The 25,297-nt window shown below is 30.7% G+C and overlaps 7 protein-coding genes across 12 annotated transcripts; 3 read left to right on the top strand and 4 right to left on the bottom strand.

Moving 5' to 3' along the window:
* Positions 1-4,971: 4,971 nt before the first annotated feature.
* LOC127069478 (glyoxalase domain-containing protein 4-like) lies at positions 4,972-6,706 on the bottom strand. The gene is made up of 6 exons (XM_051006561.1): positions 6,385-6,706; positions 6,269-6,318; positions 5,922-6,187; positions 5,676-5,831; positions 5,392-5,567; positions 4,972-5,308 (listed from the first exon to the last, which is right to left on the bottom strand). The coding sequence occupies exons 1-6, from the start codon at positions 6,472-6,474 to the stop codon at positions 5,207-5,209; spliced, it is 840 nt and encodes a 279-aa protein (XP_050862518.1). The 5' UTR covers positions 6,475-6,706; the 3' UTR covers positions 4,972-5,206.
* A 1,492-nt stretch (positions 6,707-8,198) lies between these two features.
* LOC127069471 (pre-mRNA-splicing factor 18) lies at positions 8,199-10,759 on the top strand. The gene is made up of 5 exons (XM_051006553.1): positions 8,199-8,720; positions 9,400-9,570; positions 9,641-9,925; positions 10,008-10,436; positions 10,518-10,759. The coding sequence occupies exons 2-5, from the start codon at positions 9,490-9,492 to the stop codon at positions 10,752-10,754; spliced, it is 1,032 nt and encodes a 343-aa protein (XP_050862510.1). The 5' UTR covers positions 8,199-8,720; positions 9,400-9,489; the 3' UTR covers positions 10,755-10,759.
* Positions 10,760-10,916: 157 nt separating this feature from the next.
* Positions 10,917-12,893, bottom strand: LOC127069476 (pyrroline-5-carboxylate reductase 1, mitochondrial). Of its 2 annotated transcripts, none has more exons than XM_051006560.1 (7): positions 12,764-12,893; positions 12,186-12,332; positions 11,854-12,107; positions 11,713-11,794; positions 11,501-11,637; positions 11,232-11,443; positions 10,917-11,142 (listed from the first exon to the last, which is right to left on the bottom strand). In XM_051006560.1, exons 2-7 carry the CDS (start codon positions 12,274-12,276, stop codon positions 11,070-11,072), a joined length of 849 nt encoding a protein of 282 aa, XP_050862517.1. In that variant the 5' UTR covers positions 12,277-12,332; positions 12,764-12,893; the 3' UTR covers positions 10,917-11,069. The 2 variants fall into 2 exon arrangements, with proteins under 2 accessions (XP_050862517.1, XP_050862516.1); XM_051006559.1 differs by lacking the exon at positions 12,764-12,893 and adding an exon at positions 12,427-12,574.
* An 18-nt stretch (positions 12,894-12,911) lies between these two features.
* Positions 12,912-14,096, top strand: LOC127069480 (transmembrane protein 147). Its single transcript, XM_051006563.1, has 4 exons — positions 12,912-13,060; positions 13,172-13,310; positions 13,454-13,675; positions 13,758-14,096. The coding sequence occupies exons 1-4, from the start codon at positions 12,984-12,986 to the stop codon at positions 14,007-14,009; spliced, it is 690 nt and encodes a 229-aa protein (XP_050862520.1). The 5' UTR covers positions 12,912-12,983; the 3' UTR covers positions 14,010-14,096.
* Positions 14,097-14,872: 776 nt separating this feature from the next.
* On the bottom strand, positions 14,873-19,716 carry LOC127069446 (uncharacterized). Of its 2 annotated transcripts, none has more exons than XM_051006480.1 (3): positions 19,570-19,716; positions 19,284-19,453; positions 14,873-18,884 (listed from the first exon to the last, which is right to left on the bottom strand). In XM_051006480.1, the coding sequence occupies exons 2-3, from the start codon at positions 19,440-19,442 to the stop codon at positions 16,104-16,106; spliced, it is 2,940 nt and encodes a 979-aa protein (XP_050862437.1). In that variant the 5' UTR covers positions 19,443-19,453; positions 19,570-19,716; the 3' UTR covers positions 14,873-16,103. The 2 variants fall into 2 exon arrangements, with proteins under 2 accessions (XP_050862437.1, XP_050862439.1); XM_051006482.1 differs by having other exon boundaries at positions 19,284-19,448; positions 19,570-19,649.
* Positions 19,717-20,957: 1,241 nt separating this feature from the next.
* LOC127069481 (uncharacterized) lies at positions 20,958-22,522 on the top strand. Of its 2 annotated transcripts, none has more exons than XM_051006566.1 (3): positions 20,958-21,075; positions 21,845-22,042; positions 22,127-22,522. In XM_051006566.1, exons 1-3 carry the CDS (start codon positions 21,045-21,047, stop codon positions 22,498-22,500), a joined length of 603 nt encoding a protein of 200 aa, XP_050862523.1. In that variant the 5' UTR covers positions 20,958-21,044; the 3' UTR covers positions 22,501-22,522. The 2 variants fall into 2 exon arrangements, with proteins under 2 accessions (XP_050862523.1, XP_050862522.1); XM_051006565.1 differs by lacking the exon at positions 20,958-21,075 and adding an exon at positions 21,385-21,595.
* A 76-nt stretch (positions 22,523-22,598) lies between these two features.
* Positions 22,599-24,701, bottom strand: LOC127069484 (40S ribosomal protein S24). Of its 3 annotated transcripts, none has more exons than XR_007783551.1 (5): positions 24,569-24,701; positions 24,146-24,208; positions 23,729-24,052; positions 23,303-23,390; positions 22,599-22,737 (listed from the first exon to the last, which is right to left on the bottom strand). XR_007783551.1 is itself a non-coding variant. In XM_051006571.1 (4 exons), exons 1-4 carry the CDS (start codon positions 24,569-24,571, stop codon positions 22,735-22,737), a joined length of 393 nt encoding a protein of 130 aa, XP_050862528.1. In that variant the 5' UTR covers positions 24,572-24,673; the 3' UTR covers positions 22,599-22,734. The 3 variants fall into 3 exon arrangements, 1 of the variants encoding a protein (XP_050862528.1); XR_007783550.1 differs by having other exon boundaries at positions 23,311-23,390; XM_051006571.1 differs by lacking the exon at positions 23,303-23,390 and having other exon boundaries at positions 24,569-24,673.
* Positions 24,702-25,297: the final 596 nt, after the last annotated feature.

The following is a 25,297-nucleotide window of genomic DNA, read 5'->3' as shown; positions in this document are numbered from 1 at the left end:
ATTTCTCATTCTGTTTCATACTTTTTCTGTTTCAGGTTAGATCATCGAGGGACCGATCATCGAGGGACCAATCATCGTGAAATTAAATTTTTACAGGGAAGTTTTTGCATATAATTTTATATATAATTTTTGTTCTTATATTTAATTTCTATTATACTTTTAATTTTTGCTTTTGAATTTAACTTTTATTAACTTTTTAATTTTTGCTTTTATATTTAAGTTTTATTAACGTTTTAATTTTTGTTCTTACATTTAATTTTTATTATCTTTTTAATTTTTGATCTTATATTTAGCACTACTATTATTTTTGTTCTGTTTCAGATTAGGTGACCGACGGACGGATCATCGTGGGATCTTTACACGGGAGTTAAAGGAACCTTTCTGCATATAATTCTTATTATATGCAGGGAGGGTATGTCTCCTTGCTTCCGTACGCGAATGATAGGTAAAACACTCACGCGCGTGACGGCCGGCACGCGCGTGGGTGTTCGCGAACGCGAGATTAAGTCCTACCGAGGACTACGCTTTGATTTTTGAAATCGAAATAGACACGACCGGTCGTGTCTCGAGATGTCTGAAGCCGACGGTGTGGACAGTGGAGCAATCTGTAAGCGGGGTTTTATACATCTCCAGTTTGCTGAGAAGCCCGAAGCTCCCGAAGCGGAAAGGCATCTCGGATCGTGGATTTTAGAGTAGAGTCCCCGTTAGCCCGTGGGTCCCCAGATGCAGCTACCTCCTCGTGGTGGGACCTGGGTCGGGAATACTTGCGTTACATCGAAATCTTGTGAGATACAAGTATTACCGAGCGAATAGCTGCACGCTTCAAAGACATTTCCAAAATCTATTCTTTGTAATTCCAAATTATATTTCACATTGTTTCTTATATCTTTCATTTATTCAACATTAAGTTCACAGTCATTTTTATTCATTGATTCGCATAGCTATGTAATTATTGAAGTAATCATTCGAGATTAATTATGATAGATTCTCTCGGGTGGGTCCCATGAGTGGGGCTCATGGGCGTGGGCTTCTGTGCGGGTCTCCTTCTTTCTGTACAGAAAAATCGAGCTGGATTTCAGTACTCTGACTTCGGTCGAATTCATTTTCTTTTTTCTTTTCTTTTCTATGTCCATCTTTTCTTTTCAATCTCATCTCTTTCATATTTGCACGTGTTTCATTGCACCTTCCGGATATCTTTTCTTTCTTTTCTTTTAAGTTCTATGGTGTTCACGTGCGCGCATGTTCCGCATTTCTTTTCCTCTATCTCTTCTTCTTCTCCGCTTCTCCACGGATTCCGATATATCGGCGCAGGTCCGATTTATCGTTGATTGGTTCGGTTCATGATCGATCGTTAGACGCGAATACGGGTAGAATAGGAAGAACACTCACGCCTGTGTCGGCGGACACAGGCGTGGTGTTCTCGGGCGCGAATAAAAGTCCTACGGTAAAGGACTTCGTTTGATTGCTAAACCGAATAATGACCGGTCGTGTGTCGGTTCGTGTGCTGCCGAGTACTATGGTGTTGCTATCCGTAAGCGTGGACTCACCCTCCTCCAGTTAGCCGCCTGGATTCTCGGTTGGTACGTGGACGCCGCGAACGCGAATTTAGAGTAGAGTCACCGCTTTTACAACACTCCCGGGAGTGTTCGGGCGCGATTTAAAGTCCTACCGGGGACTTCGTTTTATAGAACGCCGATAATTTGATCACGCCGGTCACGCGAATATTAGAGTAGAGTCCCCGTTAGCCCGTGGGTCCCCAAGCGCAGCAACCTCCTAGCGGTGGGACCTGGGTCGGTAGTACTTGTGATATATTAAAATCTATGTCTAAATTATATCAAAAATCTGTAATTGAAATATATACGTAATTATAAAACGCAAGTACTACCGGGCGAATGGCTGCGTATTTCAATATTTTTCCAAAATCTTTTCTGTCTAATTCCAATTAGACGTTAAATTAATTTCATTCTACATTGTTAGTTATATTTCCACAGATAAATGAATTTCAATATAACGAAATTTTAAATTAATTTTCTAAGAGAACGCACAGAAAATTTTTCCGTCCCACTTATGTTAGTTATCATACGTATATATTCTGATTTACTTTTATTACTTACATACCTTAATGATTGTATACTTTTGATAATTACATATATTACGTACTTTTACTTACTTTATGAATCACTATTATTAACATTTATTAATTGTTAGTTTCGGGTGGGACCCTTGGGAGGGGCCCTCGGGTGTGGGCCTTAGGCGGGTTTCGTTCTTTCACTAAAGAAAAATCGAATTCAATTATGATATTCTGATTTGCATCGACTGAACCGATCTTCCAGATACATTCATCGTTCGGAATTCAATTTTTCTCATTCATACATACGCAAATTTTCCCTTTTTTCCTTTTTCTGTTTGTCTACTCTTTCCCTATTTTCTTTATATCTGTTTCTCATTCTGTTTCATACTTTTTCTGTTTCAGGTTAGATCATCGAGGGACCGATCATCGAGGGACCGATCATCGTGAAATTAAATTTTTACAGGGAAATTTGTGCATATAATTTTATATATAATATTTGTTCTTATATTTAATTTTTATTATACTTTTAATTTTTGCTTTTGTATTTAACTTTTATTAACTTTTTAATCTTTGCTTTTTTATTTAAGTTTTATTAACTTTTTAATTTTTGATCTTATATTTAGCATTACTATTATTTTTTTTCTGTTTCAGATTAGGTGACCGACGGACGGATCATCGTGGGACCTTTACACGGGAGTTAAAGGAACCTTTCTGCATATAATTCTTATTATATGCAGGGAGGGTATGTCTCCTTGCTTCCGTACGCGAATGATAGGTAAAACACTCACGCGCGTGACGGCCGGCACGCGCGTGGGTGTTCGCGAACGCGAGATTAAGTCCTACCGAGGACTACGCTTTGATTTTTGAAATCGAAATAGACACGACCGGTCGTGTCTCGAGATGTCTGAAGCCGACGGTGTGGACGGTGGAGCAATCTGTAAGCGGGGTTTTATACATCTCCAGTTTGCTGAGAAGCCCGAAGCTCCCGAAGCGGAAAGGCATCTCGGATCGTGGATTTTAGAGTAGAGTCCCCGTTAGCCCGTGGGTCCCCAGATGCAGCTACCTCCTCGTGGTGGGACCTGGGTCGGTAGTACTTGCGTTACATCGAAATCTTGTGAGATACAAGTATTACCGAGCGAATGGCTGCACGCTTCGAAGACATTTCCAAAATCTATTCTTTGTAATTCCAAATTATATTTCACATTGTTTCTTATATCTTTCGTTTATTCAGCATTAAGTTCACAGTCATTTTTATTCATTGGTCCGTGCAGGTATGTAATAATTGAAATAATTATTTCACACTAATTATTACAGTTCCTTTCGGGTGGGTCCCATGAGTGGGGCTCATGGGCGTGGGCTTCAGTGCGGGTCTCCGTTCAGTATTGAAAAATCGAGCTCGACTTTCGCACTCCCGTTTTGATCGGGTCCATCATTTCTTTTCTTTTCTTTTCTTTTCTCTTCTCTTCTTTTCAATTCCATCTTTTTCACACGTGCATGTGTTTCTCTCCATCTTAGAAACACACTTTTCTCTTTTCTTTCAAGTTCTATGGTTTTAACATGCGCGCACGTTCCGGCTTCCTTTTCTTTTCGTTCTCTTCCTCTTCTTCTCTTCTTCACTGATTTCGATGCATTGGCGCAGGTCCCATGTATCGTCGAATGGTTTGTTTCATATTCCATTGTTAGACGGGAATACGGGTAGGATACAAGAACATTTGCGCGTGTGTCGGCGGGCACAGGTGTGGTGTTCTCGGGCGCGATGAAAAGTCCTACGATAATGGACTTCGTTTGATTGCTAAAACCGAATAAATGACCGGTAGTGATACGGTCATCGGATGACTGTAGAGTGAGACGGTCTATGTGCTACTGAGGAGGATGGTATATGGCTATTTGTAAGGATGTTCAGTCCGTTGACTGACCCACCTTATATCTATAGTCACCTGAGTCCATGGTGAGGTGTATGCAACCCCGCGGGACCGCGAATTAGAGTAGAGTCACCGTTTTTCTAACACTCACGTAGGTGTTCGGGCGCGATTAAAGGTCCTACCGTGGACCTCGTTTTATTGTTCGAAATACGAAAGGCACGGACGGTCGTGCTTAAAGGTGGGATGTGGGCATCCGAGGCTGACGGCCTCAACGTCATCCCTAGTAGGATACCGTTGCGGACTCGATGTCTCTGTTCGCTCATGTTGCCTCGCGAACACCGGGAACGCGTATTTTAGAGTAGAATTACCGTTGTACTAACACCACGTGAGTGTTCGGGCGCGAATTAAGTGTCCTACCGTGGACTTAGTTTTATTTGCTTAATATAGAGATAAGATTACGCCGGTAATGCGTATTTTGCAGTAGAGTCATTCGGACACTCACGTGAGTGTCCGAGCGCGATTAAAAGTCCTACCGAGGGCTTCGTTTTATTTGTTCGGCGATTATTTGTTCACGCCGGTCTCGCGGATCTTAGAGAGTAGAGTCCCCGTTAGCTCGTGGGTCCCCAGATGCAGCTACCTCCACGCGGTGGGACCTGGGTCGGTAGTACTTGCGAAATCTATGTCTTAATTATATTAAAAATTTTTAGCTAAATTATATATATCATGTAGCTATTATGTATAACTAAATTATATATATAATTATATGACGCAAGTACTACCGGGCGAATAGCTGCATATTTCAATGTTCTTTCAATAACAGAATCACATAGTTATTGTAGAAAATAAATATCTAAAAAATAATTTATATTTATAGTAAAATGTATTTACATTAATGAATATGCAATATTTGAACAATATATATAGATATGTAAATAAAATTTATGTAGAATTGTTAAAAATATTCAAACAAAATTTTTTGATCAATTTTCAGAATTACTTTGGGAAAAGGAATACAAGGGCTTCTTAATAACATGATCATTAATATTAGAAATATATATATTATTTTTCTGAATTATAAAATCTATATTAATAGAAAGTACTATTAATCTATTATCAGATTATATAATCATTAATATCTATAAAGTAATAACCCATTAATATCTACCATAATATCTACCCAATATATATTATATATATAATATATTATTATTATAACTTAACATAGAATCAGCTGTTGTTTAATTTTTTGTATATTTAAAACGTCTGCAATACATCATTTTGCAATGTATCTATCCAGAATTTTTTCACTTGGATAATCTGGAACGGATAATTTACGAAATCCTTCGTCATCAACGAAACATATTTCATGATCATCCTAAAAGAAAATTTACATTTCTTACAATTGTAAAAAAAATATATTTTCAAATATCAATATATAGAAACATTTTATATACTTACTGGATCAGCAAGAATAATAACTCTTACTGAAGCTTTCCCTGGGGTGTCTAAAGTTATCAAATCTGTTAATATTTTGTTTCCATTCTCCTTTATCTTTTTTTGTATTAATGGTTGTTCAGCCAATGGTACAGAAAATGCTATACGACCATATGCTTTTGCATGGTCTACATTAGTACCTAATATATTGAATTAAAATAATTAAATTAGAAGGAAATATGTATGTCTATCTATCTATATCTTTTCACATTTCAAACGAAATTCTAAAGAAATATAAAAACATTTACCTATATCTATGAATTCAAGTTTAGCTTGATCTTTGTCATAACACATCAAAACTCTATTATCCTCCTGTTCGATCACCTTCATACCTAAAATATCTCTCCAATAAGCTATAGTGGTTTGAAGATTTGAACTGGATAATGTTACCTTTTGTACTGGATCTGTTATAAAAAATTCAATAGGAAAATATAAATATAAAGTGTAATTTGTACAAAGAAATAACTCTATTTTATCGTCATTATTAACATTACCTTTATCTTCAGGTTGTGGTTCATTAATAATATAATACTTGTAACCACCTGGTGCTTGCAATACAAACTTTCCATCTTCTTCTTCAACAGGCCATCCATTACTTTTTGCTCTATCGATTGCTTCTTTAGAGCTAATTGTTATTCCACGAAAATCATTTCCACTTTTATACTCAGAAATACCATAGTTGTAAGTTAATTCAACTACAAAATGATTATCTTCTGGTCCATATCCTATCATTGTTTTACTCCATCGATTTGCATATGGACTATAATGATGTTCATTATAATTAATTAATTAAATATAAAGATTATATAAATAAAATAAAATTAATAAAAAATAAACTGACCCATTACAAGCAGCCTCACATCCATCTGCAAATTCTTCATGTCTCAATACCTAAATTAAAATTAATATTAGAACAATTGACCATAGTGGTGCAATCATGTGAAATGACAAACCTACTTTCATTCCAAGAATTTCTCGATAAAATTTCATTGTTTCTTTACGTTCAGCTATTTTAAATACAAAATGTAATGCACGGGCATGAATCATTTTGAAAATTATTAATTAATTCCTTTATAAAAAAATGTTACAAAATTGGCACAAAGTAAGTCTTATAATATTTTTATGATATACACTGCTGCAACCTGTTGATTGCAAACCTGTATTATTTTTATTAATTGAATGTACGTGTACATCATATTTATATAGTTTCTCACTGAAACAATCACTGGAAACAAAAATTAAATACTGACCACCTTGTATTCAATTGTAAATTATAAGTTTTGTCACTAGTTATTTTTTCAAATGATTAAATTCCTATATAAATCAAAACAAACTAGGGTAATCATGATCGTTTGTGTGGTTAAGGTTGTTCATCACCTACTTTTGTAATGGTTTATGCCAACAATGAGAACAAACGTAATACTTGACCGATTTGAATGAACAAGGTATCATTTTAAAGAGGAAAGTTTTATCTAGGATACCGCTTTTTCGAATTTTTGAAAAAGCTTTATTTTCTTTGATAAAAATTGTGTCAAACTATCGTGTTCTTTCGAGAATAGTTTATGCATAAAAATAAAGCTTCATTAAAAATTCGAGAAAGCTATGTCTCCCTTAAACCTTCTTCTTTAAAACGAGATCTTATTCATTAAAATCGCTCAAGAATTATGCCTGTACTCGCTGTTCACGTAAACACTGTCTTTGCCATTTGTCGTGAAAAAGCTTTCGTATAGTGGTGCCTCTGGAAGTTAGTGGCAAAAGGAAAAAGCTTATACTATATCTACCGATGTTCATATAAATGTTGAATAGTGTACGTTTTATTTCGGCGAAGTAAACGATTGTTTTTTTGTTCGTATGCGTAATCCGATGATCAAATTTTTTGATCCATTTCAAATACAATAAACCGCGTTTTGCAACATTCACACAGAAAAGCTACAGTAATTCATTCAGGTATTTGAATAAGTTTTTCGATGATGATTCTATGTTAAAAATAAGGTAATATATCTTCAGCCAATCACAGCAATGGATTTTAGTTTTTGAGATACCATTAAATTTAAAAAAAATATTTAGTTTTTGTTATATTTTATTTTTTAGAAACAAAAATCTTAATAAAAAACATTTAAAAGAATAATTTTAATTTAATATTTCAATACTTAAAAATTTTGATCTCGCGACCTTTGGCCTCGTGTAATATATACATATTTATATTACGTTGGACTTAGGATTAATTTTGACGATTATCAATTTAGTTTACTTTTGTACTTCGACAAATAAACATCGAAGCATTATTTTTCCAAACGTGAAAGCTTATAAATTAATACTTTTAATAATTTTCCAATAATTTAAACAATCTTTAATTGTCTCGGAGTACCGTAAATTAATATTTAAACAATAGTACATTCGTTTAATATTACAAAAATCATATCGCGAGAGAAACTTAAAATAATTTTAATTAAAAATTTCAATCTCGTTGTATATATAAAAATTGTTATTGTCCTTGTGCAATATCAATATGTACGGGCATAAAATTAACTTTGATGATTCAGTTATCCTTTATACTCCGACGAGTGAACATCGAAAAGTCTCTTAAGTATCTTTTCCGATAATAATAAAAAAAAAAAAAAATTAAAGCAGTAAAGCAGTCCTGTATCACATATTTCCTTAATATTTTATAAGATTTATTTTATTTTAAACTTAATTTTGACATGCGTGGCCATGCGTGACGTCAACAGAAACAATCCTTTAATTGACTTTAGCAGTCATTACAATTAGTTTGACTTTACACACCGACCAGTGAATGTAGAAATTCTCGCAGGATACCTATCCTACAAAGTAATAACGAAGACTTAAAGTAATTTATATAGTTTCTTATTATAACAGTGATACCAACTATTTCGTTCGTATTTTTATATTTCAAAACTTCATTGCAATCGTACGCGTAGCAATGAAATAATGGAGTGTTTGTTCGTTCGCGTTTCACTATTTAAACAATAAATAATTTTTTATCGACTGCGTGCAATGCAGTCCTTAGAGTCAGTGTTTATTCGTAAAGTTTTTTGTTCTTTTAACAGTCACACGGACTGTATTTATAAAGAATAAAGTTTCGCGAAATAAATTCAGTGACCGTCCGTTAATAAATAACTACCGCGAATTAAAATCATTGCATCACTGAAAAGGATCTCAACCAACTTCGATGTCGACCTATCTCATTTTCAACCAACTACGAATCATCCACCCTCAATTTCGACCTAAATCGTGGACGAGTGTTTTAGAGCCATCGCAGAACCTCTTAAGTAGTAAGTGAATTTTTTAATTCCTCCGATCATTTAATCATGTCGAGGACAAAAGGTTCGATTGGTTGTAATTAATTAGTAATTAATTAAAAGAGCATTGAGTGATCACGAGTAAATTTCTTCGGAGATTTACTCGTGAATGATTTCTTATTTGTTGAAATATTTATTAAATCAGGATAGTTTTGCTTCAAAACGCGTTAATCGTAATTATTTGAAATTTGAAATATTTTAATGCATTTTGAAATTATTTTCTCTCGCGAAAGTAGCAAAGAATTCTTCTTCTCTGTTTTCTTTTTCTTTTTCTCTTCTTCTTTTATATAATATTTACATAAATAAATAGATTGAATATATTAGAATTCTGTGGACAAATATATATAAATAGATCGAATATATTGAAATTCTGTGAACGATATATTAGTTCATTCCACGTTATAAACTTTCCACCATTGTTATTTTTTTGTGATTTCGCTTATTTTCGTACGAATTATATTTATCATCTTTTATGTATTTGTATCGTAAAAGAAATGCGTTCGGCGCTGCATCGTATTTATTCTAACTCATACTAATCCAATCGTTATTATGTGCGACTGAAATATAACCTATAAGCTTATAGACTGAGTATAGCGACACAGTGTTCCGTTCGCGTTTGTAATTCATATTTTGTTCGTATGTGTCGCTAAAGTCACACGCTTCGAGTGAAAGGTGATGAATAATCTTAACACTGATAAGTTTGTTATGGTCACAAAAGAAAAAGAAAAGAAAAAATTCAGAAATGTCAATTGGAGGTGGTCTTAATATTTTGAAAGCAGAAATATTAAAAAAACGGAAACAATTAGAAGAAAGTAATGTTTTAGTGAGTATAATATTTTCTTTACTTCTCCATTTAAAAGCTTTTTTATTTACGAATATTGGTTTTTATTTAGCAACAAAATAAAAAATACTTCAGACGAGGAGAATTGGAGTCTCAATATAAAACTGAAAATTATGAGACCAACGATACCAGTGTCGATATTGTTAAATCTGATGTGAGTCAAGAACAGCAAGAATCAGTAAAAGATAATAGTTTAGAACAATCAACATTACCTAGGCCAGAAGTAATACGAAGATTAAGAGAACGAGGAGAACCTATATTGTTATTTGGAGAATCAGAAAAAGAAGCATTTAAAAGATTAAGAAAACATGAGATATTTGAAGCAGAAGTTAATAAGGTAATAAAATATTATGTCAAGAAAGTTATTTGTTATTGTTACAAGTCTAAAATGTAAAAAATATTATATTATTTATGTAAAGGGCTTTAGAAATGATTTTCAAGAGGCAATGGAACAAGTAGATCAAGCATATTTAAATGAAATTTTGACATCCACAAAATCACAAGATCGTAATGTAAAAGGAGATGTTAATGTACCTGAAGAAGGTACCACTTACGAAGATATACAAAAAATGTCTGACAAATTAAATAAAGGTGACAGGGACTTTGATATAAATGTTATTATCCAATTTATCCAATTCCTAGTACAAGTATGGGGTAATCAATTAAATAGTAGAACATCTGAAGAAAAAATGAGTACACAAGGTAAAATGGCAAGTGCAACTTATGCTCAAACAAGAGAATATTTAAAACCCCTTCTTAGAAAACTAAAAAATAAATCACTTCCTGAAGACATAACTGATAGTTTAACTGAAATTGTGAAACATTTACTTGAACGTAATTATATTCTGGTATGTATAATATATAAATAATATTTTTTGACTTAGTTACATATGCATTAAAGAGTTTGTTAAGAAAATTTCATATTTTAGGCTAGTGATGCATACTTACAAATGGCAATTGGAAATTCTCCTTGGCCTATTGGTGTAACTATGGTTGGTATACACGCACGTACTGGCAGAGAAAAGATCTTTTCAAAAAATGTAGCACATGTAATGAATGATGAAAAACAAAGAAAATATATTCAAGCAGTAAAGAGGTTAATGACTAAATGCCAAGAATACTATCCTACAGATCCTTCACGTTGTGTGGAATATGCAAAAACATAGGTATTTTATTATAAAATCATTTTCTTTTAATATGACATGAAGAATAATTATGATGTATACAATCTTAATAAATATGTAAACTTTATTAATATTGTAAGCAAAATGAAATCAAAATTATTCTATGATGAACAAACTTGTTATTCTATGAGAAAACTCTGAACATTATTTACTTTCTACCTTACTTATATTATATTTTTTATTTATATGATTAAATAAAGATTATATATTTATGATTATTTTAATTTTACAGCTACTATTTAATTATATTTATGTGATAAACTATTATTAAAATAAATTAGAAGATTTGCTAATGAATTAAGCTTTAAATATTCTACTCATTTCATTAGCTTTATTAACAGCAGCTTCAACAGCATTCATCATGGATCCTCTGAAAATAATATAGAACGAATGTATATTTAAATTATTATAGAATTTTAATATATGTATATATAAATACTTATATATTTACTAATGTACCTAACTTGACCACGTTCCATAGCATGAACTCCAGTGATAGTAGTTCCACCAGCTGAACAAACTTCATCTTTTAACTGACCTGGATGTCGTTCTGTTTCTAATACCATTTTACCAGCTCCTACAAGTACTTGAGCAGCAAATTTTGTTGCCATTGGTCTAGGTACTCCCATTTTAACACCACCATCTGCTAAAGCTTCTATAATGAGATATGCCTGAAAATGCAATCTTATGAATCAATTGTTGATGATAATACATTTTTTCACACTTACATAAGCAGGGCCAGAACCTGACAAACCACTAATCGCATTCATGAGGGATTCAGGAACATTCTGACTAATTCCAATGAATGAAAATAATCTATCTATTAATATTATATCCTCTTGACGTGTGTTTTTAGTACAGTAAACTAAAATTTGTTAAATACATCAATATATTATGGTGAAAATCTTTATAAATAAGGTATTTCTCAAAAAGGACATACCTGTGATACCTTCTCCAATCATTATAGGTGTATTTGGAATAGATCTAATCACTCTAGGGTTTGAATCAATAACAGCAAGTTTCTGGAAAAATTTTAATCAAATTCAAAGTATGAATAAAAAATTAAATACAAGCAACTTACTTCTGTCAAAGTATCTAATGAAATTCCCACAAGTATAGACACATATAATTTATTATTGATTTTTTCTTTAAGTGTTTTTACAACTCCATCAAGTGCATCATCAAGCATATGTGGTTTAACTGATAAGAATATAACATCACTTTGTTCTACAACTTCTCCATTTTTAAATGTCGCTTGAGCACCAAGTTCTTTCCAGAAAGTAAGTGTTCTTTCAGTGCGTCCAGACACCCAAACATTTTTAGGATCAAGGATACCTATATAAAAAAAGTTTTCATTTAATAATGAATTATTAAGATATATTATTTCTATATTTATTTGTTTGTTTATATCACCTTTACGTATAAGACCTGCTCCAATAGCAGTTGCCATATTACCACCTCCAATAAATCCAAGTTTAAGAGATTTAAAATTATTTTGATCCATAGTTAATAATATTATATTTGATGTTTCAACGAACTCTTTTCTTTTATCCAATTTTACTATTAATTAGAAAATTATTAAATAAATATATATATATAGGTTTTTTCGATTTATAATGTAACATATATATGTATGATCTAATTTAATTTTCACCTTCATAAATCTTGATATATAAACGTTATTTGTCTCTGAAGAACTTAATTTCAAAGTGACAATCTGTGATACTTTAGATTAAAATTTTGTGCCTATAAAAAAATTTGAAAAAGTCCACGAATAATATTCGAATAACAATAAATTTTTATGATTTTAATGATTCTAATAGTTCTAATGATTTTGTGAAGTTTTTCTCCACATTGTAGTCTGTCTGATCACTGATTGGTGCGTATTTAAATGAAAATGAGCTAGAAAACAAATAGCATCTAAAATATTAAATAAATATTTACTGAAAATTTTTATTCATATACCAAATAAGAATGGCAATAGATCTTACATGACAGCCTCCAGGTACTTGATTTATAAAATTTATGTGACAGATGTTGGTATGATGACCTTGAATCTCTTAAAGACGTGTAGTGGTAATCCTGGCAAAAATAAAGTTGGAGAAACGTTATCTTTCGATTAGGTTAACTTATAATCATGATTTGTTGAAAGAATCGTGTTCGATTATTATATGATACATAAATAAATTAGGAAAAACTTATTATAAAAAGATGACCCTATATCATTTTGGAAATTGTTTAGCATTGGTATATGTTCCATATTATATGACCTATAAATACTCTGGTTTGTAAGTATACATATATAATGTGTGTGTGTATATATATATATATATATACATAATTCTGTTATATGAAATATTATAAATGAAAATATTTTTAATACAATGTATTATTTATAGATCGGAATATGGCGCTTTTTGGAAATGTATTCAAGCTGGAGGTATTTATATTTTTACACAATTAGTAAAAATGTTAGCACTTGCTACTTTCTTTCCTACAGCAGATAGTGTTGGAGAGGAAGGTTTTGATTTATTTGGTGTATGTATCAAAATCATTAAGTCATTATTAATAAATCATAATATCCAGATAATAAATCATAGTCTATAATTTTGTGTATTGTAATATTATTACTAAAAATTTTGCAAATTATATATTATACAAACCATATATTTTACTTATAGGAATTTTTAAAGTCTTCTATAGATTTAGCAGATTTAGTAGGAATCCTCCTAGTACTTAATGGCATTCCTGGTAAAGGTCATGCTAAAGTATTAACTGCAGGAATAGGTTGGGCAGGTGCAGAAGTTCTTCTCACAAGATTTCTATTGTTATGGGTTGGTGCACGTGGTGCAGAATTTGATTGGAAATATATACAAAAAAGTTTAGAGTCTAATATTAATTTGGTAAGAGATTAAGCTGTCTACTGTAATAAAGATAATAATAATAATTTTTTTTAGGTATACATTATATATATCTCTTTTCTAGGTACAACATATAACCACTGCTACACTTGTATGGCTATGGTCAAGACATGATTTAAAACGTAGTTTAGTTCCTATTGTTATTTGTATGCTTTTATTAACAGTGTATAGGCCACTTGTTCTAGATTGTTTAACATCCCTTTTATTAGCTGGTGCTTGGTCAACACTAGTTATAAAAGCACTTACAACCTTAATCATGGGAGTGATAACTTTACACATTTATGCTGGATTAGCTTATTCAATTGGAATTTTCTAAAATCAAATGAACTTCTTAAGTATATTATATCATTTAATGTTATTTAATTTAAAGAGTTTCACATTAAAACATTTTTACAAATTATCATCTCATCAATTTCTTATTGAAATATTATATGTTTATGTACATATATCCTATTATTATATATTATTATAAACTTTAATATATTATACAATGATATTTTACCAATGGTATAACATTATATAAATTATCTTAATTATCTTTTGTATAAGTATTCTCTTAATTATTATTAAGATTAATTTGAAAAATGCATATTACAGGTATCATGAAAAATGATATATTTATTAATTCATTTATATATAATTTCATTACATGCATTCTCGCGTATCCTTTTTTATATATATCTATATATATATATATAAGCCAAATTAATATTTTTATCTTAAATGAATTCTCAGAAGAAAAAAATATTATTTACTCTTTTTAATAAGACATCATAGGATATATCTATTTTATTATATAAGTAACAGTTTTTTATGAGCCTAAATATAATGTAAAACTTTGTCAAAAGATATAAATGCAAAGCTGAAAATTTATTTACTTGACATAAGAATTCAAACAAATATGCTTTTGTGAATTATAACAATCTTGTATGTTTCATGCAATTATTAAATTCAATTACATTTTTATAGATACAATTGAAAAAATACATTTTACATACGCAACATTTTTTATAATGTATAATTGCATTTTATTTTGATCGAAATAATTTGCAAAAGAATTATTAAACAATTTGGAGAATATAAACAATTTTTTATTTTAAAGTTCTACTTTGTAATAATAAACAAAAAAAGAAAAGTAGAAATAATTTTAATTAAAATAAAAATTTGATTAATGAATCCTATTTATTACACTTTTTATATTAATTACTAATTATTATATTTATTTTCGATTTCTAAAGAAATTTTTAAAATCAAGATCTGTGCATCCAAGTTGCATAGTCAATTAATAATCTGTTATAAAAATAAGCATATATGCTATGTACACATATATGTACATAAAGAGAGATATATATAAAGTTTCACAAATTGTTTTTAGCAAATTATAGGTATGGACTTAAAGTTATTTTCCATTAAATAAATAAGTAATTTATGTAGTTATGAGTGTTAAATAATATTCAAGTCCTGTAATGATTCCATTGTAAACAATTTGTAACACTTTATGTAGTCTACCTTATACATGTATATGTATATGTTTAGTTACAATTAGTCTTTAATTTGGTCTTATTAAATTCTTAGTTTTAATTAACAATAAAAACAAATGAAATTCTTCATATAATATTTGGAATGGAAATGTGTCATAACAATTTTATTATATTTATTAGTCATTGCCCTTTGGTGTATATTGAGAGAAATGTATGTTTTCTTACGGGTACATCAACATTTTGTTTATGAATGATTAAAACTATGATATTATTTAAAAAATATATTTTTGTTATATTTCATTTTAAGTATATGTATTTGTATGTTTATATATCTTCTGATAAATGGTACATATTATATTTATTAAGTCATTAAATTATTAATGTCAACTGCAATTTACTATCTTGGAAGATAGTAAATTGCAATAAAAAAAGAAAAAATAACAATCAACATTTGTGCTATCTAAACAACTACTTATTTTTGTAGCAGGAATATTTACAATATTTCTAACATGGAAGAATTAGACTTAAAATGTGTAAATGAATAGTATTCATTATTTTAGTATAATGATATTGATTATATTTTAAATTTGTAGATTGAATTTTTCAAAAGCTATAATTATTATCTACATATTATGTTTATATAGCAAGAGCATTTATAAATATATATTACAAATATCACAATATTCTATTTATCTAAGTCAAATAAAAACAGTCAATATTATGTTTAACCAGGGCAATGATACTAATTATTTATATTAAAAAATGTTGAATAATGAATTATATTATATTAAGTCTAAATCAAAGTATGAATTATTTTTATCATAGCAATTTACCAAATGCAATAAAGTTATATGTACTCTAATTTTATTTTATTCTCATAAAGAAAACAAAATTGTTTTAAGATTGTAAAAATACATAGTCTTAAAACACTAACTGTGCGGTAAAGTACGATCTTTTGAACTTTTTTTTAATTTCTTTTGAACTTGAAGAAGATAACGATTACATTTTTCTTTTCTTATATGGGTGTCTAGTAATTTTTTATTGCAAAATTTCCTGGTACAAAAATTACATTTAATCCAGGGATATTTACCTTTGTGAGATGATATAATATGATGTTCTAAAGTTCTTGCATCACAATAGACCTTTTTACACAGTTTACATGCTGTTACAGTTTTGTGAGAATAAATATGCCAGCTATACGATTTTTTCTTTACTGGTTGTAAGCAAACACTACATGTTATTAACTTATCAATTTCTCCATGTATATTTTCGTAATGATTTAATAAATGTTTTCGATTTGAATGAGTCTTCTTACATATGTGACATGGGAAGCCAAGACCATAATGATATCCTTCGTGTCTAAATTTTGCTGCAGAAGTTAATTTTGTACCACATACATTACATATACATTTGCCATGTACCCTTTGAAAGTGTAATTGACACCCTGTACTACTAGGAAATTTTCGTGTGCATTCATGACATTGATAAGGTAATTCTGGATCAAAATGTTGATATTTAATGTGTTTATCAAATTCATTTTTGTTTCTTACAACAGCATGACAAAAAGGACAAGACATATCTGTGTGTAATTCACTAAACTTTTTCCCTTGTTTTACATTACATCTGTGATTATTGTATTCGCCAATGCTATTAAATTTTTCTACACAATAACCACATCTGAGAAATAATGGATGACATTTTGTTATATGTGCATTGCAACTTCTTAAAGTTTGAAATGATTCCCCACAAGGACAAATTGTGTTTACATACATTGATGTATTTGATAATAACTTTTGATTATCAATTTTAATCACATTTTCCTTTTTTCTTTTTAAAGGATCTGAAGCTTTTCTAGTTTCAGTCGATTTTTCTTCCTTAGATTTGATGAAATCTGTACTATTTTCTGCATTGATTGACTTTTGTTTTGTTTTTAAAATATTTGAATCATTTGTCATTTCTGATTGTTCTGTCATAATTGTCTCACACAAATATGTAGGCACTACTTCAACATTTCCTTTTTGTTCCTGTACCTTTTTAATCTGCATGTTCTTATTAATTTGGTTGTTTTCTTCACTTTCATTAAGTGAAATATTCCGTGAATCTTCCTCTATGTCAACATCAATATTTTCATCAATTGTTTTTATTTTCAATATACTATGATCTTTACTATATTTAGAGGATTCAAGTACGTTCAGGGAACGATTTTCTTGACATGCTTCATTACAATCTTCAAAAATAAAATCTGAAATATCTGATGGTGTATCACAATCATAAGGGTGGCCAGAATCCTTAGATTTATTTTCATCACCACTATCTCTGTTAACTATTTCATAAGAATCGTTTTTCTTCTTTATTTTAATATTAATACCACTTCCAGAATCTCGATCAGGATTGTCTTCCATAAAAGACTCTGTTTCACTAGTATCTTTGAACTTACAACTATTTTTGTGTAATACTAAAGTATGGTACTCACGAAATGATCTTCCACATGTACATGATCTATCAAGATATTTTTTACTTGCTCTTGTTTTACTATTATTGTTGTAACCATTGTATTCAGGATCTTGTGAATTTACACCTTCAATAGAATCCAATGAAATTCTTTTAATTTTTTCTTGGTTTTGTGAATCAGAAGTAGACAGTAGTAATTCAGTACGTTTAGCATTTAATGGAGAATTTAAGTAACGGCATTTGAGAGCATTGAAGTTATTTTTAGTTTCTCCTCGTCTCCTATGAATACGACTATGTTTATAAAAACTATTATAACTGGCATATACTCCAAAGCATATTTCACATTTGAATTTTGAAACTTCTTCTGTATGTAAATTCTCTGAGGCATTTTCAACATTTGATATTTCATTCTCATTCTCATTCAGTTTGATCTTACTTTGAGTCATTTGTTCTGATATCATTGTATTCTCGTTATCTGAAACCTCAGATAATGACATTGTATTAACCATTGCTTTTGTTAAATCCTGAAGACTAATCTTTGTAGGTACTAGTGCATTACTTTCTAATTCTTTCATAACAAGATTTGGACACCCTATTTTATGATATTCAGTTAAATGCCTATGCAAATCTGTTATAGTACGTTTACACAGAGGACATTTCGCACGATATCCATATCTTGTTTGAACAATCTCCTTATCTAACAGATTATTTTTCTTCTCTGCTTGGAGATTATTTTCATTTGTTTTTGTGTTATTTGTAAGTTGTGCAGTTTGTAAATTGTGCAGATCAGAATTTATACATTCACTACTGATTTCTTTGTATTTAGACTTATTGCATTTACGTTTAGGCGGTATATATATTCCATGTATTTTTTGTGAATGGGATCTAAGGGATCGATTTTCACTATACTCCTTGCCGCATACATTGCAATGAAATAATTTCTTGGTGCTTTTAACTGAGAATTTGAAATTTGGTAGTGCGCTGTTATTATTACCCAATACTGGTTGATATATAATATATGATGCTTCTTTTTCGGAAGAAGGATCTTTTTCGGAAGAAGGATCTTTTTCGGAAGAAGATACAGTTAAATTTGTCATATCTACTTTTTGGTCTATAGGATGATCAATCGTATTTTCTGATCTTGTACTTTGTACATTTTTAATTAATTTAAGAGTTTCCCATATTTTATCACATTTTTCGAGAAGAATAATTGGATCCTTCAACTTAAGTGGGGTAACAATAGGTAGTTGTGATGGACTCTGTAATAAAATACATATATTATATTAATATGAAAGATATGTATAAATGATATTCTCCAATCTGTTAAAAAAAAAAAAAAAAAAAATTTTTTTTTTTTTCAAATTAATTCATAAATCATCAGAACGCACGATCAATTTCTACAAATCACCCGGATCGTATTTAATCGCGAGAAACACATCATTGTTTAAAGAATCGCACGAAAAGTTTTCCACTATTACATCAAGCACACAAGAGTCCCCCCAACGTTGGTCATCGGAGGTATAACACTGACACGTCTAATTGATCTAAGATTCTCACGATTAATTCAATGGAAACTACCAAACGCGTTGAATATGAGAAACACCTTAACTAAATATCGTAAATATTAGGGTGTTTAGAAAAAACTATATGTAATATACCTGTAGGGATTCGTAAGAGTTACTCCTAGTTGGGGACATTGGCTCAATCTTAAGTAGTGGTATATCCACATCAACCACAAGTCTTTCAGGCGGTTCTTCCTTGCCCTTGTCTTCGTTATTGTTTCCATAATCATCCCACATTGCACCTTCGCCAAACATCGTAACCTAAGCTTTAATTATCTTTATCAGTGAGGAATTATTTCAATGTTAAAAACTCTTAATAAATCCAAGTTAAATGGAATCGAGCTCAAGCGGCTCGAGTTGGTAGTAGACATATTGTTCCTACCTCCCCACTCCACGACCACTTCGCTTAGCGTTTCTTCCTCGTCCGTTACGGGCAAGCACAGCTACACAAAGCTTTACCTACTAAAAATCACGATCACGATTTATCGTCTTTGATTATTATTTTTCTCCGAAATCTTTTACTTTTTAGCACGAGCAGGCGCTTCGGCGTCCGATAATTCCAACATTACAAGCGAATATCAATTCTAAATCGATAAACGTATTCTCCTTTCGTACGAAATACGCTTGGGTAGGAAGGTAACTGTTCTCTAACAAGGGTATAGCCCGACAACATTTAGACGAGTGTGGGTAGGTACAGGACTGGCCCAAGTTATTCGTTCGGCTCATTCGATTCGGAATTCTTCTTTTTTGTTGACGCTACAATTATCCTTGTTTAATATCTTCTATAACCCCTATTCGTTTTGATTTCGAAAAAAATTCTTCCTACGCAACAACGGTTTACTTAAGTCGTACGTTCCTAAGACATTTTTCTTAATTGTTCAAGAAGAGTCCTTAACGCAGGAGGCTAAAATAGCATTGATCATAAACCTACATTGCCAAAATATGTAGCTTCTAAGGCTTTACCGCAGATCGATGACATTATATCTGTGGAAATGTTACAGTATTCTAACGTGTTATCTTTTCTCACTTGTATTAACAGTAGAATTTTCACGTTCTAAGATCAACAAGATATCTGTGACTATTATTTTGCTGTTATCTCCGTTAGGCCCAAGTATTCGACTAGTTAATTGTATCTATATGAGCCATCTTCGTACGTTTTTCATGTTTTTCTAGCGTTATATGTCTTTTTAACAAATTCCATCGCTATGCCGATCGTTATCGTGACGAAAGCAGCATGCGCCGTATGACCGTCAGTAATTTCTATAACATTCGATTGAATTATATGACAACGTGATATGAGGGATTACATAATTTTCATATATTTGCATGAATACAACTTTGTACTTGTGTACCGTGTATACATGGGCCTTGTAAAATATGAAAAATTTAATATCGAGTTGTATCAAGGATATGTAATATTCAGAAAAAATATTCCGATTATATATTAAGATATGTGGATCGACGAACAGAGATCAATGTTAAATAAAAATACTTGATTATGTCGTAAAAGCTAACCGTTCTTCCTTTATAGCTAGATTCTTACCACACAACAACAAATGTTTCAACTGTTCAAAGATTATTCAAGTTATCAATTTCTGTTAAACCTCGGCAATACATAATTCCAGAAAAATTAACTGAACGAATCAAATGTGTTAGGCACTACAGGTTGTGTAATAACGTTAATAATTGTCTTGCCAAGATAACAGCAGATAGATACTTGGCCGGTTCGTGCACCTTACTACGGGTCTGTAGAAATGTTCTTCCGTCACTGCATCACGTGACATGTCTCTCTACCCAGCCAAGATAGAAATGGGCTGTTTGGGAGATTAAAAAGAGCTCGAGAGTTCGTTGGGTAGCATGGGCATTCTCCGATCAATGAAAATCCAGAGTAAATACTTCGTACCGCAACATGATGTCACGTCTAATACGAGATTCTGACTGAAATTCTGTCGTTTCTACGTGAACCAAGATTGCTAGAAATGCTGTAGTTCTAACAATGCAACTTTAGTTCATTTGTAGGCAATATAACAAGAAAATCAAGTTATCCCAGTATAATTCTGCTAATAATGCAATACGTTAATAAAATGTATCATGTAACATTGGCACAATACAACGCTATCTGGCGTTCTCAATCTGAGAGATCCTATTATATCAATATCATAATGGTCAAGGTCAATCGTTCGCAAGAGTAACTCGAATTTATTTTGATTATTGATAAAATTGCTAGCACTAATGAGATAATCGTAACATGCACGACGTATACTTCCTGCAGTATATATAAAGCTAAGGAAAAAATAGTTATTGTTAATAATAACGTTTTTTGCATTGAGTTAACATGTGGTTACCGATTCTTTTGGTGTTCCTCTTGACGTGCCAAATTTCTACCTCGATTGGCCTTTATAATGAAGGTTTTGTATTATCTATAGTTAGGATTAACATACTGATAAATTTAAGAAGTCAACTTCGCTATCAATTTTGTGATCTTACATATCTTAAAATAATCGCAATAAACGTCTAAAGTAATATCGCAAATAAATAAATTAGCTAAGGGTAGATGTACTTGAATTTGTAACATCATATAACCATATTATAGTAATAGTAGAAACTATGAAAATTGCTTTTCTCGTAATACTAAACCATATGACGTATTTTCTTAGAAAATACTGGATTCCGAGGAGATTTAACACATGCTAAATTCGGTGAAAGAATGCGAGAATGGTTTCGAACTCTAAGGGATCGTTTGTTAGGAAGGAAATCTGAATCTAATGATCCAGAAGATGGAGGAATAATGAATCTCGACAAAGCTGAGCTACAAGATCGCGTTCGTAACTCTGGTGGATTCTTTGTAGATTTGTGTAAGTCACAATAACTTCTCCTTTAGTTTTCGGCATTTTTTTTTTTTTTTGGTATAATTATTTTAGATTTTTTATATGTTATAGCTAAAGTAACGTTTGATCCGAAATACGATATCGGATTCCGTATTGGTCGTTGGTACTTCATTCGAATGGGAGACATGATCGATAATGAATTTGTTTATAATGATTCAACGGGTTGGGATATGTCTTCTTCCTTCGTACCTGATCAATCAACGTATCAATTATCTGGCGATGATTGGTCAAATTATAATTATAAAAATATATTCAAAACCACGTTGTCCCCACCAACCACGAAAACTGCATTTTCGACGGAGCAAACCACAATGGAAAGTGATGCAATCGAAAGTAGTATTACCGAAGCATCTGTGGTATTACTGGAAGACAATGAAACTGAATCAACAGGCAATTCAGTTTCTGTTGAAGTTATATTCCCTTAATAAAATAATCGTAAATCTATAACATACATCTGTTAATTATTACTTGCTTATTATTTTCTATATAATTAATCATATATAAAAAATTACATAAGATGATGTTTATCATCAAGAAGAACACTATTTTATTTCATAAAATTTATCATAATTATTATCTTAATATTGTTGTTCAAATTAATTATAACAATTTTTATGCTGATGTTATGGACATTGTGGCCTTCCTGATGTGTAGTTGGTTTACTGCAAGATAAATGATTGTATTAAAATTAAGCACACGGAAATATTATGAGAAGCTGGTTAAAATTGCAAAGGAGTTACTATGTTTATAATCACACTTTGTTTAAGCCAAATCAAGCCAAGCCAAGCCAAGCCATAAGTCAAAGAAAAGAATTATTTATTATTATTATAAATTTACGCGATATAAGAAAAAAACAAGCAAAGTTAGACTCAAGTCAGCATAATTATTTTAATTAAGGGATTTTTATAGTATTGTAGAAGTAAGTTTATATTACTATTACACTTCTAAGTTGATTACTAAATATGTTAGCATAGAAAATAATTATTAGTTATGAGTAAAATTAAAATATACATTTTTTTTAGATTTAAATATATTTTTCATACGTTTAGCTATCTAATAAATTATCTAGTGATCTACAAATTATGTATTATAAGTATTGAAACTTTCATAGCAAATTTGTAGTTATTTAAGAAAGCGATTGAAAAGATATCTTTCAAATAAATTCAAACAATATGAAATACCAATTAAAACCATAATCATATGAAACACAATAGAATTTGAAATTACATGCTGACCATATGTAAGCGTCAGAATAAGAGACTATTCCTTCTTGAGGTTTGTAGTGCAAATGATGAGCATTTGTCTACTTTCTCCCCTAGAAAGTAAATAAAAAGCGTATTCCACCATAGCATGCATAAAAGAGAATAAATGACCATATAAACAATTGTTGCCATTTATGATATTAATTTAAATAAATAGAACTTTGACAAAGAATCATATTGCTGTTATATATTTTATCTTTTATACTTAAATGATACTTAAAACATTAAAAATTTTAGTCCTTAAATTTGGAACAAAATAATTGCTAAGCCCATTGCCGTGATATAATATTGATAAATACATGCAATAATTGAGAATTTCCCCTTGCAAATTAATTTTAAAAATTATTTTATCCTTGCTTGTTTCAAATATAAAAGTAAATGTATTTCCTACCTTCTTAGAAGCAGCACCAACTTTACTTTTCTTAGTACCCCTAACTTTCTTCATTCTGTTTTTACGTTCTTTTCGTTGCTTTCTTGTTTGTTTTTGTTTTTCATAAAGACCATGCCTTGCTAGCCTGTATTTTGGTTCAAACTTCTTTGCGAAGTCTAGGGTATCATAAATGAGAGCGAATCCTGTAGATTTGCCTCCACCAAAGTGTGTTAAGAAGCCAAAAACAAATACAACATCAGGTGTCACTTTATACATTTTGGCTAATTTTTCTCGTATTTCTGTTTTACGAACAGATGGTTGACCGGGATGATGTACATCCACAACCTGTAATATACAGATACAACATATAATTACTATAAAAATGATAAATTATTATTTTTAAAAACTACATATATTGATTGATATTGTAAAGCTTACCATTTGCTTTCGGCATAGTAGCCGATTTGTCATAAATTTCCGAGTTCTGATTGTGGCTTCCGTCTGTAATAGAAAATCAAAACACTTTTTGTAGGTTATGTTGTTTATACACGTTACTTACATAAAATCAACTAATTTTGAAGATATAATGTCTCCTAATAAATAAAAAAAGGAATTAGAACCACACAATTTTACTCATATAACATAAGAAAACACTTTAATCGGTGTTTTATGTCGATGTTTATACACGTTCACTCCGATGATCTTACTTTACAGTTAAAGTAATTTTATTATCGATATATAACATTTTTGTTATAATATTTATAACATCTAAATAAGAGAATACTATTGCTTCATATTCTATCATAGTATAATTATTTTATATTACGATTGAATCATAATTTTTGGATATAAAATACATACCATTTTACCCAATTGTCGAGAAACCTATGAAAGGAGATTGAAGAAAGAGGGCAGCGTTGTCGAAGAATGCTTTACAATATGGCGACGATTTCATATGGATATCGTGTTTCACAATAGAGTTAATAGGCGGCGCATGAATCGTCGGACTATAGGAACATTTCAGAGTCCTATCTAGTAAAACAGTTAATCTGTGACAGATGCATTTTCTAACTTAACGCTCATCGAACAACACGTAGAAAGAACTAAGCCACGACAATAAAAGAAAATAAAAGTGATTATATATTAAGGTTGCTCAGAATATATAAAAGACACCAATAATAGTAGGAAATAAATCGCTGATGAATATCTTGAACTTTGAAATATGTGGATATGATGGCGAACATAAGTAGAATAGAAAATGTAAAATTTGTTCTCCTCATCCTACCTGTACGGAAGAAAGAAGCATATTCATACGAATGATTCGCTTGTCTATTTAAACGTCTGACCATATACGAGCTATCTGTTATTACTTGCTGCCACCTGCTACTACACTATACTATCGCACTATACCATACTACACTACACTACACACTACATTACTTTATATTGCTACGCGCGCGATTGCAATGAAATTTTGAAACAAAATAATTAGTATCACTATTATAATAAGAAACTGTATTCGATGTTTATTTGTCGGATTACAAAAAAATTAGTTAAATAACAATCTGTTTTGTTAATATTAAATGAAGG

Source organism: Vespula vulgaris, chromosome 15, assembly GCF_905475345.1.
Source record: "Vespula vulgaris chromosome 15, iyVesVulg1.1, whole genome shotgun sequence".
Classification (NCBI taxonomy): domain Eukaryota; kingdom Metazoa; phylum Arthropoda; class Insecta; order Hymenoptera; family Vespidae; genus Vespula; species Vespula vulgaris.
The sequence above is the reverse complement of the archived record's forward strand: the minus strand, read 5'-3'. Positions and strand labels throughout refer to the sequence as shown.